General features: G+C 53.8%; 1 protein-coding gene across 1 annotated transcript in view; it reads right to left on the bottom strand.

Moving 5' to 3' along the window:
- The window catches only part of ASTN2 (astrotactin 2), a 361,627-nt gene that overhangs the window by 150,522 nt on the left and 192,871 nt on the right, over positions 1 to 18,234 (bottom strand). The window contains exons 11-13 of the mRNA XM_075170429.1: positions 15,884 to 16,034; positions 3,409 to 3,575; positions 1,242 to 1,430 (exon numbers count right to left, since the gene is read on the bottom strand). Of these exons, the coding sequence (XP_075026530.1) occupies positions 1,242 to 1,430; positions 3,409 to 3,575; positions 15,884 to 16,034 (507 nt within the window). The remainder of the gene's footprint in view (positions 1 to 1,241; positions 1,431 to 3,408; positions 3,576 to 15,883; positions 16,035 to 18,234) is intronic.

Below are 18,234 nucleotides of genomic sequence, written 5' to 3'. Positions count from 1 at the left end.
AGCCCCCAGACCTGCTCAACCCATCAGCTCACGGAAAATTTCAGCTCTGCAGCCTTGGCGCTGCTCTGACGGACCCACTGACACTTGTAACGTGGGAGGGAGAGAAAGCAAAGAGGAGCACACTGGGAAAATTGCCTTCGTGTACTGTCAATTCTCACTTCCAGCAAAGGCTGCGGCTCTGCTGGCTCCAAGCACTCTGCTGGCTGCGGCGTTCTGAGCGCCTTTGTGCTGGTGGAGCTCGTAATTCATCTGCCATCAAGAGAGCGAAAGGCCAGAGTTCAGCGTGAATTCGCAGCTAGGAAGGCTTTGCACTCAGCTGGGGAAAAAGCACCCAGAAAAACACCGTGGCCAGCAGTGATGAGCACCCACAACTCCACCTAAATTGGAGGCAACAATGAGATCTCGGTGCCTTAACGTGAAAAAAACCCCCCAGTGCACTGGCAGATGCTGGGCAAGGAAGAGTTGTTTTTGGGTGGGATGTGGGCTGGATCCTCTCCTGACCGTGATCAGTACTGCTGCTTTGAAACTCATAGGCCCACCTTGGTTTACACGCCATCAAAATGTGGCCGCATTCAGGAGAACTCAAGAAAAATGAATAAATCAGCTCATCTTGCAGCCCCGAATTCAGCAACTATCAGCAAGCTCTCCTCCGTGAGCACTGAAAGGCGAAGACCTGGGCTGTTCAAACCCTGCTCTCCCCACCGCATCCGACCCTTGGCACCTGGGATGCAGCTTGCAAACACCCCCTGCTATCTGCTACGCGCACTCTCGTGGGTATTTACCTTCAGCTTATTTACGTTATTTCTTATTATGCTATGTCCACAGCTCCTCCCGGTGCTATAGCTGGGGGCACTGAATAAAACCAGCTCGCCATTGATAACATCCCAAAAGAAATGCTTTTCACGCTACACGCAATTAACGGCGGAACTCGCTGTCGCAGGGTATCGCGGAGACGAAAGACATCAGTGTTCAGAAAGAGATGAGGCAACACCACCCAGAAAAGCCCATCGAAGGCGATTAAACATCCATCTGACAAGAATCACTCTGGCCCAGGAGGGTCCTATGCTGCTGCCTGTGGGAAGGATGAGCAAGTAGGAAAACCACAGATGCTTGTCGCCCTCTTGCTCCCTTCCCCAGGTATCCTAGTGGATGCGTCAGAGATGCTGCCTCTGCACCAACGGACCTTGGTCCCATCTCACCATCCCGATGTTCCCAAAACTAGGAGCAGAACCAGGCCATACCTGAAAGTCATCTGGAACACCTGCCCTTGGTTGACGTGCTGGCTCCTGTTGTTATAGCCGTGAAGCATCTCCCCAAAGAGGGTGTCGTTGAACTTTGCATCCGACTTCAGGCACTTGGGGCCCTCGCAGATGTCGGACAGCATCAGGCAGGACTTCCCATCGGGGGCCAGCTTGTATTCCTCCACGCACCTGCGGAGCACCACAGGCTACATGAGATGGGCCAGGCGCAGAGCCCTGCCGCGGGACGAGTCCCTGCCGAGCCCAGCCGAGCACCATCAACACCTCCAGCGGCTGCCTGGCAAGGCGCAGAGGTTGCAGAGACCACACGCTCCGCACCAGCTCGGCCGGGCAGCCAGCAAACGAGTGCTCGGCTCCCAACACCCATCCTTCCTGCAGCAGCATGATCCCCTCTGCCTCCAGCCACGGGCTCCTGCCTGGGAGCTGCCCCCGTGCTGGAGGGCAGAGCTGAGCCCGCGCACCCTCTGCTCACCATCACCGACAGCCCTTGCCCAGCCGGTGCCCTCTGACGCTGCTGCGGCACGCGCACGAACGTTCTCCAGGCAAGAGCAAAGCAAAATCAAGCTTTTGCCCTTTTTTCCACCCAGCATTGCCCTGCTGTAAGGAAGCAGCTCCAGCGTGGCTGCTCCTTTGCTCTTTGGTCCCACTTTCAAGCACATTGTGGGTAAGACGCACATGCTCGCCTGCAGCAGACAGTAAGGGAAACTGAGGCAGGCAGCAGGGATCTGATTTAACTACAGACGCTGGAGACATCAGTGGCACCTTTTGCATGTGTGCTCATCCCGCCTCCCCTCCTCTTCTCCTTCCTCTGGTCTTTTCCCCAGCATAGCGGCTCCCAGCTGACAAGGAAACCTCCATTCCCCGCCTGCCCCTTCCTCCCCACCAATCCCACCTCCATCCAGGCTTGCTCCCCTCTCCCATTCCTCTACCGCTTTTTACTGCTGCAAGCGGAACTCCCACCCGTCTGTCACACTTCTCCTTGCCTGTTCCCGAAGTGCAGCTCTGCCTTGAAAAGGGATTATTAGAAAAAAAAAAGAAAAAAAGGGGGGAAACAGTCTCTGTCCTTGGGGATGGAAGATTGAAATGCAGATTTCCTGCGTGGGTGTGATGCGAGACCACGTAACGTCCCAAGGTTTTCTAGACTCTCCCCACAAGGGTTGCTTGTGCCTATAAGGATTTCCAACCCCTTTTGCAGGCACGGCGGAGGCAACGTGCTCTCTCTTAGTGACTCAAACGCTCTGTGCTGCTAAACAATAATAAAAAAAGAAGGTTGGGGGGGGCGGAACCAACAAACCAACAAAAAGGGATAAAAAAAGAGAGAAGCTGAAAGGGGCAGAGCTCCCTGGGCTGTTCTTCCCAGGGGAGCAGCCAGCGGCTGGGGCTGCATGAGGTCTCTGCTGCATCTGCAGCATCGGGACTCGACAGATGCTTCTCGGAGTTACTCTTAGGATTTTGCGGGCATTTCCTTCCCAAAAGGGCTCTTTTTTCCCCTCCTTCTCCCTAATCCTTCCCACAGGGATGTGAAGCAGGTTCCTGCGTGTGGCCGAGAGCGTGAACCAGCCCAGGGATGCAACCTGCAGAGCCCGGCGCCGGGGCCGGCCCGGGTGGGTGATGGCTGGCTGCAGCTGTGCAGCATAAAGCCAGATAATCACTGAGCTCCTTTTAGAACATACTGCAGCCGGGGAGACCTTCCTGAGAGAAAATGCTACAGTGTGTAGGATTATAGGATCCCAGCCAAAATTAGGGATGAAACTCTATTTTAAGAGACGCAAAGGGGAGAAAAAAAAAATTTAAAAAGTAGTATTTTTTAAACAAATCCTCCACCTTCCCCCTCCAACACGCAATGTACAATTTTTGGGTCCCTTTACGGTGAGTCACAGATCAAACCATACCGTCACACAGCGGGGAGAGGAGGAAGGTGCATCTGCTCACATTGCTCCTCGCACTCCCGTATGCTTTTGCTCGTGGGCAAACCGGGCGCCTCTGCTCCCTGATGGAAGTCGGCTCCACAAACAGGCTTTTCCTTGGGTGCCCAGCTCCCTCACTGGGCATGCTGGTTTGGGGACGGGTGGCACAGGAGGGTTGGCAGGGATGGCAAAGGGCTATTTAGCTGCTAGCAGGAGATGCAGGAGCGTTGGAGGGGACTCACCCGCAGAACATGAAGATGGTGCTGGACGAGGGGTCGTGGGGCAGAGGGAGGGTCTGCTGGAGACAGAGCTGCTCGCAGCCGCCATTGAAGCCATCCGAGCAGTCGATCCCTTTGGAATAGTCGTAGCAACCGGTGCCGTCCTTCATGGGTCGGAGGTCCTCGGGGCACTGCAGTGAGAGAGGGGACACGGTAAGGTCACCCGTGGGTCCTCGCCTACCCTGGAGCCACAGCCCAGGGGTGCTCTCCCAAGGCGCAGCCCACCCATGAGCCAGAGGGATTTGTGTGTCGTGCTGCTGAACTCCATCTACACCTAAAGGAGATGAGTTCATCCCAAGAGATGGACCTGGCACAGCCTTTGGGGAAGGGGCAAGGACCACAGGGCAAGGACCTGGTCTGCTGCAAAAGCCACGCTCCCCATCCTCCCTCAGGAGAAGGGTGAAATCCCTGAGGCAGCAAAATTACACAGCGATGAAGCCTCAACCAGTGTGGGGCGAAGCGCGATGACCTGCTCTGTAACGTGCTGGAGAACCCCTCTGCGTTCGTTCCTCTGAGATGCAGAGAAGTCCGGTGTGACCCAGAAAAAACATCTCATCACCTGGGACCAACCCAGAAAACCATCTCAACCCAGAAAACCATCTCAACCCATGCCAGGCAGGCCGGCGAACGTGGCCTTGGCATCATCTCCCAAAGCATCTCGCTGCCTCCCACGGGAGCAGGCAGCTGCAGGCAGGACCAGCCCGTGGTGGAGGCAGGACTGGGGGAGGACAGGATCGCAGCCCAGGCTCATCAGAACAGTTTTCCGTAGCCGAGGGAACCATGCTGATTCACACAAGCTGGGGATCTGGCTCTGGGTTTTAATTTCGGTTCCCCAGCTGGCTTTCCTTGTCCCAAAAGATAAAAGCCAGCAGGCAGCAAATGCCATCAATAAATTGTCACCCAGATTAAAGCACTCTTCTATTCCACTTGCGTTATTTATCCCTTTTCGCCAAACACACACACACACACAAACAACAACAAAAAGGCCAGTCCTTGAAAAAATAAATAAATCTTGCCTAGGAGCAGCTCGCAATTAAAAATGCATTATGGAATTTCTTGAAGATGAGTTAGACTGGAGCTTGTACAGGTAGTGATGAAGGCAGGTTATAAATGGCCTCTGTCAAGCAGAAGAAAGGTTATAAAACCACTATACTTTGTGCTTAAAAAAGAAAATCAATTTTCCATGTGAGCAAAATGCTGTACATATTAATAAAAGTTCAGGAGACCCTGGACCCGCGCTCGCTGTCACAGGCGAGGTCCTGATGGGAGATGGGCTGCTGAGCCTTGCTCACTCTTGGCCACTCAAGAAGCAAACTGCCTGCAGGGGACATCAGAAAAACACTTTGGAGAGTCCTGGCCCACCTCATCCGAGTGACGAGAAGGTTCTCTCCACCTCCTAGAAACCCTGTGCCGCCTTCCTACGGCAGCAGCGTCAAAGCTGCTTCTGCCCCACCTGCAGCAACCGCGGTGTCTCTGGCATCCCCGTGCCTGACGTCCCTCAGACACCTCGCTGGCTCCCCTGCCCTCAGCCCTGAAGCTCAGGTGGACCTTGCAAACCTCAGCACCTTCCTTGCAGGCACCAGGTAAGGTGGGAAGCGGAGGCAAGGGAAGGTTGAGAGGCACGTGGCTTTTCTAGCCAAAGGATGTTAGGACAAGGGGTGATGGTTTTAAACTAAAAGAGGGTAGATTTAGACCAGATATAAGGAAGAAATTTTTTACAATGAGGGTGGTGAAACACTGGCACAGGTTGCCCAGAGAGGTGGTGGATGCCCCATCCCTGGAAACATTCAAGGTCAGGTTGGACGAGGCTCTGAGCAACCCGATCTACTTGAAGATGTCCCTGCCCATGGCAGGGGGTTGGACCAGATGGCCTTTAAAGGTCCCTTCCAACCCAAACCATTCTATGAGTCTATGTTGGAAGCAAAGGGCTCTGAAATAGGATGCTGCCCGTCTCTGCAGAGCAGGCAGGGCGCAGGCAGGGCGCAGGCAGGGCGCAGGCAGGGCGCAGGCAGGGTGCAGGCAGGGCGCAGGCAGGGCCCCGGGGAGGCAGCCTGGGAAACAGCAGCCCTGCCTAGGCACGAAGCAGCAGAAGACATGGGAGCAGGAAGCCTTCTAGACGCATACACAGAATAAATATGAAGGAGGAGAGGCCACTTAGAACAATCTGTGCTTTTCACTGCTGAGCTGCCTGGGAAACAGGATCAGGACAAGTGTGTTTGTGAATCCGCAGATACAACACTTGTCTCCTGCGGTCTCCTCTGCATCTGCCGGCCCCACTGTAAGAATAAGAGCTCTGCAAATTGGCAGAAATGCATCTCCCTGGAGGACATGAGAGCTGACTGCAAACAGCATCTTCCACTCCACGGCACCACAACCTCCTCTCTGCAGCTCTCCCCACGCCGACGGGGATGGGGAGGTCTGGGATTCTGCCTAAGTCCCCTCTGGAGCTCCCGAGGGACCTTTCAGGGTGCTGAAGGCAACCGGATGGGACCTTAAGTCAGCAGAAGCTACAGGATCACAGCCAGGGGATCAGTCATGGCTTTTTGGAGCTGCCATTTGGGACTCTCGCCCTGGCACTGATCCGTGTGCTGAGCTCAGCATCTTCCCCAGCCTGCAGAGGAAGATGATGGCTCTTTCCCCGGACTGGGTTACCAAAGCCCTCCCTCCCTTAGCCCCACTCTGCTCGAGGCCACCCTTGGGACATTCCCCCAGTTCCAGCTTCTAATCACCACGAAGCATGTTTCCTTTCTGTTTGTAATTATGCATCTTAATACGCATTAATTATGGCAGGCAAATAGCTCAGCACAAAGTTTGCAAAAGAAAGCACCCCCTCCCCTCCGCACCCCTCCCCGCCTGGGCGCGGAGCCGGCTCTCCAGCCAGCTGTAGCGTTGCAGCAAGAAGCTCTCCAGGGACAGAAAGCTTTGGTAGCCCACGCACAAACACGGGAGGTGTCCCTGCTTGGCCGGGGGGATGAAGATGCCAGGGACGGCGAGCCAGGGGAACCGGCGAGCTCTGCAATTAGTGCCAGCCAGCAAAGCAACCAGGCAGACGGCAGGAGAGGCATCGCCAGCCGCCTGCGCGAAGGGTTTTGCAGGGATGAATAGGTGGATGGAGCAACTATCCGGCACAATAAAACTTTACTACGGATCTCCCTACCCCTGGAGCAGAGGATTTGCAACCGGGATGTCCCACCAATAGATCAGAGCAGAGGGAAAACTAAAGCCCATTTGGGTGCAACTACGTTCTTGCCCACAGTAGTCAGAAATGACCCAGGAAAAAGCCGGCTCGTGCTGATCCCGACTCCCCGGGCTGTGCTGAAGGGTCGGGCTGGGCTCCCGGGTGGGCTCACAAAACCAGCGCTCGCTCTGCGTTTGCTGGGCTTTTATAAAGGATCAGATCTGTTATTGCTGACATTGATTTGTCTGGCTTGGGCAGCAGAGAACCAATAATTACGGTGAGTTTTAATCAATTCCCCATCAATTCAGCTGCAGTTCAATTTGCGATCTGCCTTGGCAGTGACACAGGATGGGGGGCCGTGTCGGAAGATGATTAGAAAATCAATAAGCAACTCAGCCAATAACTCTGTCTGGGCGATCACGGGTGACACGTCCCTCCCCGATGGGAGGAAAGCTGGCGAGACGTGGTGCCCCAGCAGCCCCCGGCCAACCACCTCTGTGCAACCCTCGTCCGGATACGGGATGGATCCGTTTATCCAGGGAGGCAAAGAGATCCTACAAACTGTTAGTCAGGTATTCAAAAGAAAAAGCTGGTTGTGGTTTGCCACGTTAGACCCGCACTGCTCGGGAACTCGCGTCCAACTCCCAGACCATCCTTCATCCATGGATCTGACAAGCAAAAATATCTCACAGCTTGGGAAGAGGGTTTGGTACTTAATCCATGCTATGGGAGGAAAAGGGCGGTAAGGGGAGACTCCAGCTCCTGGTCTGCTCCAAAAAGCCAGGGAGAAGCTGTTACCATACAAATGTAATTCCACTGCCTTGCAAATCCACTCCGTCTACGCAGGAGTGAATTGGTTTCTCTGGGATGACGGCCAGCCCTGAAAATTGCTCTTGGGATTGGAAAAGAAAACTTACTTTCTTATCTTCGTCTACATTAGCACTGATAACACAGATCCTGCAGGCTAAACGTGTCCCACAGCTACAACGCCCCGACCCTGCCGCTGCCGATAGGTTTGCGAAGGAGGAACCGCCGGCGGCTCGGGGGGTTCGGCTGGCAGCACAGCTGGGCACCGGCTCGTCCCCTCCCAGCCGGGCAGAGCACCCAGGTCTTTATTTTTGTGATTGCAGTCAGCAAACGGACTCCAAGTACACATGGGAAATGGAGATGCTGAATAAGAAAGTGCTATTTTTATCTGGTTTTTGGAGAAACAGGCTTTTTTCCCTTTTAAATGACATCTCCAAGGTGACACGGAGTGACAGAGCTGGCAGGACCTGCTGCCGCATGCCCACTGCCACCCCCGGGAGGCCACCAGAGCCAGCCTCGCCGATGCACGGGGCCACGGTTTGGAACGAATCGGGATGCCCATGCCCACCGCCGTCACCCCTGTGACACCGCGTGGTCTCCTGCCACCAGGACTCGGCACAGCTCCTCCGCCCACCGCACGGCCAGAGCAAACGCCACGGGAGGAGGATCGTCTTCAAGGGAAAGAAAGCAAGCAACCGCTGAAACCCGTACAAGACTCTGTCTTCGGAAAAGAAGTATCTGGATGAGTCCCCGTTCGCATTGGTGAGCAAAGGCCCCTTCTTTTTCCTTTCTCGTTTTACAAAGCTCATTAGCAGTGAGACGGGTGAGGGGGTCACTGGAAATAAAATCCGACTCTCATTACTGACACGGATCCCCAGACGAGAGGACACCAGCTCTCCATCTGAGCTGCCTGCCAGGGTTTCTCAGCTCAGCTCCTCTCTTCCGTTATTAAGTTGAAAAAAAAGAATATTTAATAAAGTGTTTCTGTAGAGAGTAAACTGCCCTTTTTATTATTCCGCTCTGTTTTCTCAACAATAGCAGCTTTTTTGTCAGACATAAAAGCCCAGACTTCTCCCACGCCGGGGTGTTGGAGGTGATGCTCTGGGCGCAGTCGAGCCCGGCTCCTCCCCAGCTCTTTAAAACTGCACAGGGAAACTGCCACCAAACCCTGCTCCCGGTGCCACCCCGGGTACCACACACCCGTGTCCGGACACATCTGGAGGTGAGACCCAGGACCCCGGCCCCGTGATCCTGCCCAGCACAGCTCCTCCAAGCTGCATCCCCAGCACCGCCGGCCTGAGGCTGCAAAAAGTGCTGGTGGCTCAGTGCCGCAGAGGCACCGAGCGCGACGTCCAAAGGCCCTAACAACCCCCCTTCGTTTAGAGGCATCCTCACTCCTTACCGAGGAACCTCTTCAGCGTGAGACAAAAACATTAGTCTGAGGCACTGCTGAGGTACAAGCAAGTGCCAGCGTTTTAATGAGCTCCAAACTATGCACTGGCATGTATTTTATTTGCTTGTTGGAGCTCAGAAATGATACAAATGCAGCAAACTCCTCTGTGTCCATATATATAGATAGATAGATAGATAGATAGATATATTTGGACAACTTTGGCTTATTCTGCCTTCGCTTTCTTGGCCCAGAAGGCCCCCGGCGAGCAACACTCCCCAGCAGCAGCAGGACCAGAGTCTGGCTGTACACAGCCCAGTCTCTACGGGTGAGATTTATCCCTCCTGTCCTAATATTTTGGTAAAACAGGCCAAAAAACTGGTCGCTAAAGTGCCCGTCGGCTCCAGGCAGTCTCTCTCCAGGGCCACCCCTGCCTCGCCTCCTCGGGCAGCGATGTCCCCACCACCACCCCCTGCGGCAGACCCCTCCCCGACACCCCGCTGCGGGGGAGCATCCTTCCCAGAGGGAAACATTACAACTGTTTTCTGAAATAACAGTCATTATCTTCCCACTCTTTTTCCTCTCCCTCCTTTCCCCCTGCTTCCTTTTCCCTTTCAAGATCATCAATCATTATTTTAGCCTCAGAAAATCAAACCCATCTGTCTTCCAGGCTCCCGAGCACACGCTGTGATAGCTCACGTCCCTCGGCTCGCTCCCTCCCCGTGACAGCGGGCTGGGGGCTCCACGGAGGAGACCGAAGCTCCAGGCAATGAGGCAGCATCTCCTCGCCTCTGGCCACCGCACAGCTCTCGCGTGGCCCCTCTCGGGCAAGTCACTATGTGTATTTTTTGCATCTCAAAGTGGGATGGACTTGTTTCAAGCAGCTGGGGGGATGCTATGGACATAAGTGCTCGCAGCTCCTGGAGCAAGGAAATCAAGCTAGTAGAAAACCTCCAGCCTCTTTCCTTCCAGGAGTCACCAACAGCCCATTTGGGGATGCACTGGCATCTCCTGCCCAGCGGGGCATTTCCCTTCCCAGCCACTCCAAAAACCTTTGCGAGACCAGAAATTCAACTCCTGCCCCACCTGACGCCCAGGGTACAGCCCAGCCACTACACGCCAAATCCTACCACCCACCCCAAACCCAAAGACCCAACCCAGCTGTGACCACAACACACGAAGCATCCCAGTCTGCCGGGGAGCAGAGGGCCAAGGGCTGGTACCAGCCAAGCCCTCCGAGGAACACTGCTGAAAAAGCCAACGCTGGAGAAAATGGGGCTTTTATCACCCAAACTACTTCTTCCCAGCGCAGGCAGAGACCTCCAGCTCACCTCGGCGCCTCCTGAGCTATTCCACTCGCTTTTAAACTTGGCCACCGCTTGCCGACGTGGTGCAAACCCCTTTTGCAGCACTGAAAGCAAAGGCAGGCGGGCGGCGGGTTCCCCACCTGCCCCTCCGCTCCCTGCCGCGGCCGGCTACCGACCCCAGCGGCTTTTGCCATCCTCTCTCTTCCTCAAATCCCATTTTCATCACAGGTAGTTACCTGGCTTAATGAGATAAATCCGAAACCGCAGGCTCCTTGGGAGGGGGGCTTGCTGTTGAGCTCAGGGGGCTTCTGCTTCCAACCATAGCATAAGGAGTCATCTTCTGCTTCAAGGAGCCAGCTAAACTTTAAAGGGATTAGAAGAGAACGGTTTCCTCCCCATCTCCCTCCCTCGCGTGTGCATCTAACGTAATTAGCTAGGTGCCTCGTAAGGCAGGGACGGATGCGTTTTTATTTTTCAATGAACAATTCTCTGTCAGAAAAATGCAGATTTGATGAAGCTTAAGTGCTTTGTGGGACTCCACCAATTACATCTCAAAATTCATTGGGAAATTAGTAGAGCATTTAATTTTGACAAGGTTGAAATGTTTTGGTTTCCACCGCCTAATTTTGTTTTTATTTCAGGTTGTACACTGGGATAACGCAATATATAACATAAAACTCCAGATGATAATGTTGGAATTAAACATTTCCCCCTCCTTCATAGAAAGGAGATGTTTTGATGCAAAGTATTTTGGAATTTTCACATATGTGAGGGATTTCTACACAGCATTTTGGTTTGGGCTGAAACTCCCAAACACCCAATCTCCCCCCAAGAATATCAGTTCTCAGCATCATCCACTTCATTTCAAAGTACCTCCCCACTCCCCTTGGTCCCCAAGCCACCGCTGGGTGACTTGTGCCAGAAGGAGGAGACCAGAGCGGTAGCCACTGCCCTGTTCCTTCATTTCTAATTCCATTTCTTCCTGAAACGGTTACACTCTTAAATTAAGCCGTTTCTCTGCCCCACTTTGCAGCAGCTAAGGAACAGCCCATCGTTTTGATGTGGAAGAGAGCAAAACAGAAGGATTAGCTCCAGAAAGGCTGCGCTAAGGCTTATACGCCTGTGTGGACCATGCCAAATTTCTCTTCCTTCTCTAAAGAGGCTGGGACCGACACCACACCGGTGTCACTGTGGGCCACAACTTCATTAAGAGACTCTGTAGCAGATGTTCTCCCTTTTGCATCCTGCTGAGCCAGACAAACTCCCTCCTGCCCGATGGGCTGACCCCCTGATTGGGAAGAGGAACAGTTCACGTCGTGCTTGGAGCCGAACTATACTTTTTTCTTGCTCAAATTAGAAATAAATCTGTGCTAGAGGAACCCAAGCCTGTGAGCAGGGAGATGGTGATGATCAGCAGGGTTTCACGTCTGTGCAGAACGGCAGCGCCCGCTGCCCGAGCTCGGTGGGCTCCCCTACCTCTTGCTGACACCTCTCCCAAGGTGGGACAGATCCTGGAGCACAGCCACGCTGTGAGCCCTTCCACATCCACCTGCGCAACATCTTGGGCCTCCGTGGCCCCAGTTACTCTCTTCTGACTTAAAAGACGAACTCACCAGCATCTGCAGGCATTACAGAGGTTGCAGAACCATCAGACCACACCACCCGCACCTGCGCCGCTGCGGTGAAGCTGCTCACGCAGCAGGGAAACAAGGGGCCTCATTCTGTTGCGTGGGACCCCAAGCTGCCTTCTGCACCACCAGCTAGGCAGCTCATGCCCTCCTGCATCTCCAGGAGGTCCTCACGATGATGAGACCCCATCCCGAGAGGCACCACGGGGCTCAGACACGCACCTTTGCTGCACGTCTGTACCTGCCGCTGCCTCCTCCCGCAGCGATGCCAAGGATGCCCAACGTGCACCGCAGGGGCACCGTCCACCTCCTTGCCCAGCTCACGTGCTAAGTCCAAAGGTCACTTTCCTTGGGGAGAAAAACCTCACCCCTCTTATTGCCCTGGGGCTCCAATCCTGCCTCGCTGGGGCTCGCAAATGGGCAGATACAAGTGACCCCCTCCTTCTCCCAGGGAGGACGAGAGGAGTGGCATCAGTGAGCAAAGCCAAGCTGAGATATAGGTGGGGAAACCTGAATTCAAGCCAGGTTACAGGTGTTTCCTTCACTCCCTCAGGGCCAATTCACAAGTTTTCTTCTCAAATTATAAATCACCAACACATGAGGGTCAACCACTTTCCCTTCTTCAGCACCCTCCCTCCTGGCTGAGCAGCTACCCCTGTGCTGGTAGAAGGGATCAGCGATATATATTCCTGTACCGGCAATAATCTGACTTATTCCTCCAGCATGGTTTCTCCTGGTTCGCTGTCATCCCTGCAAGCTGGCACGAAGCGTACGCTAGACTCAACGTGCAGAGCAGAGCCACCAGATTTTGAGCTCTCCGGGATTTTGTTTTCTTGGGAAATGCCTGTGGCTTCCCCAGACATCAATTCTGGGGTGCAACAAGGAAAAGCAGCATGGAAACAGGTTTTCTAGAGCAATCTAGGGATTGTTTTGTTGTGTTGCAAGGTAGGGCTCAAAGGCAAGGCTCCGGTTAGCAATGCCACGGTCTTAGCAAGGTTGCAGCTTATACTTCTTAAAATTACCTAAACAAAAAAAGCCTCCGATAAGAAAAGAACTGCAGAAAACTTTTATGCACTAATGCCATCTACTGGGTACAGGTAAAAATAACAGAAAAGCCATGAAAAGGGGGGAAAAAAGGGCCCCACGGGAAGTGTGTGATGGAAGCTGGGGAGCTGTCACCCCTCCGGCTGGGGACCCCACTGCAGAGCCTTTGGGCTCTTCCAGGTGACGCCTCACATCCAGGATTTTAACTAAGCAAAGGGACGTCCTCTTTTCTCCTTCGTAGGCCCAAGGAGACCGCCCTCAGAGAGATTCCACCACGAGCTGCAAGCAACTGCCCTCGACGTTTCAACCAAGTCCTTTTAAGGCCAAACAATTAGGTAATGGCAGAGCCCACGCCGCTAAAAAGCCCGAAGATAAATGCATGCCCAGTCCTCGCAGAATTACTGGAAGCCGTCCTGAGGGCATGAAGGAACTGGTAACGGATGATGATTATATATATAAAAGGAATAAGAAATCTTTGAGATTTGTGCTGTTCCCTGGTTGAGCTGCTAGGCTCTGGCTCTGCTGCGTATTAATTGCTTACAAGGCTACATGTATATTTTATGCTCAGTACCTGCCTGGAACATTTGTTGGATTTAGCCTTGATTGATGAACCACTGATTATATACTTCTGTGGTCCTCGGCAAATTAATAAACTGTTGACTGGTAAAGATTAACAACGTGTCATGATTTGCGAAACAGTGTCCAGAGCAAAGCTGAAGCAAACCTAGTGCTAAAATTAGTACGTGAATGCTCCCTGAACTCTATAAAAAGGGGATAGCTTAATTAAATTACATCCCGATATTGCCCATAGCACTTACCAAATTGGCAAACTGAGTTCATGGCAGTTCAGCCTTAAAACTAACTGACATCCCTGCAAATTTGCAGCAAATGACCCCATCCCTGCTCGTACTGGAAGCCCAGCTCACACCCGGCAGCCGCCGGGAGCAGGGGCGGGATGAGGAGGGGTCGTATCGCCCAGCGCAGGGGCTGCAGAAGGTGCCGCAAGGTCGCACGCTGGGGCTGCGGCCAGCTCCGAAACTCAGCTCCCATTCCTGCGACCCCGCTCAGCGCCACGAGCATGACCCGGGGCTGGGGCAGCGCTGCCTGCCCACCCCTTAGGCTTTTCCCCAGATCAACAACCACGGAGCATGGTCAGAAACATGGGGCAGTGCCCCCCAGACCTCTGTTTGCACCCCTGCCCTTGCTGGGGACCTACAAGAAGGCGATGAGTGTAAAACGTCGCACGGGGTTGGGAGAGCCGGGAGGGATGGAGCACTGTGCCCCTGGTGTCAGTCGACAGGAGAGACGCGGACCGGAGGCGGGATGCAGCAGCTCAGCTCTGCTGCCCTCAGGCTACAGCTGGGATTGGGGAGCTGGGGGGGCTTCACCCCACGACCGGGGGCTGCGCAGAGGGGCAGAGCAGCCTCGCGCTCCTGCAGCGAGGAGAAAAAGGGGCGAAGAGCAGAGGGAGGAGAGACGGGCATCTCTGCGGCCGTCTCCTGTCCCCATGGGATGCACGGCCCCGGGAGCTCGGCGTGATGAGGTCCCCATGTGTCACCTCTCGCCCATGGCTCTCGGGGCAGCTCCCTGCTTCCCCTTTCTCCCCCGCTGCCTGCTGTACGCGGTTCGTTCTCTTTATGTAAAGCCTCATTTAGACATTACAGAAGCGGGGGGGGTTATTTTCCCCGAGTGACACAGTTTTCAGTTTCTGCTTCTCCGCATGCCGGCGTGGCGAGCGCTAGGTCTGTAATTTATTGACAATTTCTATCTTAATATATCCCGACTTTTTAAAAGAGGCATCTCTTCCCAGCGGCACAGAGCGATCAGAGCCCTGATTGCTTCTGACAGTGTCTGGGAGGGACGTTGGCGTTCAGAGCACAATTAAATCCCCAAAAAACCAGGGACAAACCCCCAAAAGACGAGAAAGGCAGCTGCTCCCTGGAAAAGGGAACAAAAGAAAACAACAATGGGAAAAGAAAGCAGGAAAGGGAGAGGAGCGGCAAGGAGGAGACGGCACCGGGTGCTGCCGGTGACACATCAGGCTGTCACGCTAAATGGCCTTAACAAGCAATCGGAGAAGGGGATAATGAAAATGCCACCCCCGGGACAGCACAGCTCCAGCCTGACCTTTCCCGGCTGCCGTGTGTAAACATCTTCAATAAATAAAGAGACACTTAACTCCCGTCTCTGCCGAGAGGGGAGGGATGGGGCGACGGGGGCTCTGCCCGCGGCGAGAGGGGAGGGGATGGGGCAGAGGGGTTTCAGGGGGCTTCGGAGCAGCGGGCGTGTGTTTGCAGGGCAGGCGGAGTGGGGGACAAGCTCTGGACCCCCGCAGGGGTCACCGCTGCTGCCGAGCAGGCAGGCGGCTCCTACAACAGACAGCCGAGAAGGGATGCTCCAGGTTTCCCCCCGTTTCCCAAGGCTCTGCCCCCGTGTCTCTGCACGTCATACCAGACTCGCACAAGCTCCGCACGCAGGGAAGTGGCGACTTTGCTGTCAAGGCGAGATGGGTTAGAGGTGGGAGAGGTGCTGAGCTCTGCCGCAGCCCGCATGGAAAACCGGCAAAACCCCTCTGTGCATCAATAGCTGGGAGTGATTCAGAGCCTCTGCCCAAAATGAATGGTCTAGGGTTGAAGAGGTCTTCTGGAGGGACGATTGCAAAACCTTGGACTCAGTAGGTTGTCTGGCAAGACGTGAGCATGTTCAGAAACAAATCAAAACTCTGAGGGTGTCAGAGGGGCCCAGAGGGGGAGAGGATGGGGAGATGCTTCATCTTTCTCCCGTGCTGGGAAGCACAAGGCAGGAGAAAAAGCGTGACTGCTTTCAGCCCGTGCTTTCTTGACAAGCAGGAAAATGACCGTCAGCCTCAAGCATTTTTCTTTTGCTCATCTGAGCCCCCGGGCTCCTTCCCTGAGGTCCGTAAGGCATATGGGATTTGCCGTGAGGGTCCCAAGGCTGGGAGGAGTCCACCACCAGCACACACATCCCCTCGACCACAGCCCCGGAGAGGGAGCGGGCAATGTCCCTCTCCGGCTTGTCCCCAAAGCAGACGCCAGCCCCGGGGGCCAGCAGCCATGGTACCTACCACGCAGCCCGTCGAGTCCACCTTGCGATCCGAAACGCACTTGAAGTTGCGGGTGCAGCCACCGTTGTTGCGGGAGCAGTCTCGGACCGGCCCAAAGGAGGAGAGCAAGTCATTGATGGTTTCAAAGTAGGTGGACAGCATTGCTTCTTCCCTTGGAGAGAAAAGGCACCGTTAGGGCTGGCAGGGAGCTGGCAGCACATGGCACGGGCAGAGCAATCCACAAAGAGAGCCGCTCCGGCAAAATCACTGCTTTTTCATTAGCAAAACTGAGTCAAAGGAAGCTTCCCAAGAAAATTAAGGCTTTGTGATTATGCTATATATAATAAATTTGCTGGATAACTCTGAGATCCTTGATGAAAACCAACCAGTTATGGGCTTTCAAAGATACTATCTACCACTTCCACGCAAACTGGCAATTAAGAGATACTTTATTAGTAGCCTGGAGTCATGTGTGAATCCAACCCTATACTCGACAACAGCAAATCCACGTCCATCACCTGGGGACACTGCTGAAGCTGCAAAGCCATACGAAACTTGGCTTCACGCTTGCTGGGATGTGGGTGCTTGGCTCCGGGGGACAGGGGACCTGGAGCAGGGGACGCAGTGGCGGGTGCAGGCACGGCTCTCTGCTGCACTGCTCCAGCCCGTGACGGCTCTGCAAAGCCCTGGGCACGGCCGCACCGTGACACCCCTCTCTTAAGCAAGCAAGAAGCATAAATGCCTACAAATTCAACAGCCATGTAAAGCCTTGGGAAGCTCCCAGCCCTGCCTCTCCGAGCTGTGCACGCAGCAGATTGTGTCTGTGACGAAGTATTCAAGCACTTTGCTTTCTGCTGGGTTCCTGCAAAGGGAACACAGATGCTTGTCGAGAGCTTTAAGCATCTCCAAGGTATTTTTCATCTTCAAAGCACATTTTATGTATTAACCAACACCCACAACCCAACTTGGGCAACAGATCCCGTCACCCTCTTACCGACAGGAGAGAGACAAAGCGATTTACCCAAGGTCACAGAGCAAGTCACTGATGGCAACGGACTTGACCTCCACAGGCTATTTATTAGATCTTTGTACTCAGGGGGCTGCAAATAAACACTGACCCCTCTGACCTTAAAATAGCCCCTAAGGTAATGCCAGGAGTCACACAGGGGTTTATTCCTCTTTAGCATCTCCCCTGCTCTCCCATCAGCACCTAAAAAGCCACACAGTGACTCAATGCCCAGTGCTAGTCTCTCTTTTTGGGGGGGTTTTAATTTGAAAACCGTGTGCTTGGCAATGAAAGAGCGGTGGAGGAATATTCAGCAGCCCTTGAAGACCCCAGCACTGCTGTCTCGAACCAGCACTGCATTATCTGTGAGCGGAGGGCCCCGGCGCGCACACGCCGTCACACTCACGCACACAGCCCTGCCAACACCAAATGCTCAAAAAGTCATGAGTCAGGCATTAAAAAAAAAAAAAAAAAGAGATTGGCATAAAAATGATGAGATTTTAAAAATAAATCAATCACTGGGTGTTTCCCACCCCCCCTTAAATTTGCCTTCTGTTTTCTGAGCCTTTAGGGCGTAATTGAGCTTTTCCCTGCAAACTTGAGGGCTAGAAACTACCCAGAGACCAAACCCAAAGAAATAAAGCCCTACGCAGTATTGAAGTCAGTATTCTGCAGATTCCAGATTGCCAGGCAATCACAGGATTCCAGAAGCTGGGACTTTCAACAAGGAAAACACCATAAAACCAGCAAGAATTGGTAAATCGGCACATCCCCGCTCAGACAGAGGTGAAGGGCAGCTTCGCCGCTCCCGTGGGTCGGGGCGGACGAGTTACCCCAGCACCGGGGTAGCTCCGTGCCCACCGCGGTGCCTCCGGCTGCATCGCTGCCCCGCGTAGCAAATTCATGTCTGCGCTGTCTGCTTTCACCCCAATTAATGCTTCCCAATTAACTTTTCCCTCTTGGCGATCATGCTTCCGATATTCCCCCTCTCTTGGCCCATCTCCTAGATTTTCCAGCATATTTGGAGCTCAATCTCCCTCTGTCCTTTCTTGGTCATGTTTCAAGTATCTTTAGAGGCCCTTTTCTATTAGCACTCTGTTCCCACCAGAATTTGCAGCTCCTCCAAAGTGAGGGAGTGAGAAAGGCAGAATATATTAGATCAGGGCACGCATTTCTGCTGGAGAGATGGGGGAAAAGAAAGGGCATATTATTTACTAACTAAAAATGCTATTTATTAACGTAGAGAGAATTATTTAAATAAAAAAGCAACAAACCATGACAACTCCTCCACCACCCATCCGGAAAGCTCAGCCCCATCTGGTCCTCCCGAGGAGTTTCTCATCGTAGGTGGACTGCAAGGAGAACC

Source organism: Calonectris borealis, chromosome 21 (assembly GCF_964195595.1).
Source record: "Calonectris borealis chromosome 21, bCalBor7.hap1.2, whole genome shotgun sequence".
NCBI classification, from domain to species: Eukaryota; Metazoa; Chordata; class Aves; order Procellariiformes; family Procellariidae; genus Calonectris; species Calonectris borealis.
Note: the sequence above shows the minus strand (reverse complement) of the source record. Positions and strands in the feature narration are given on the sequence as shown.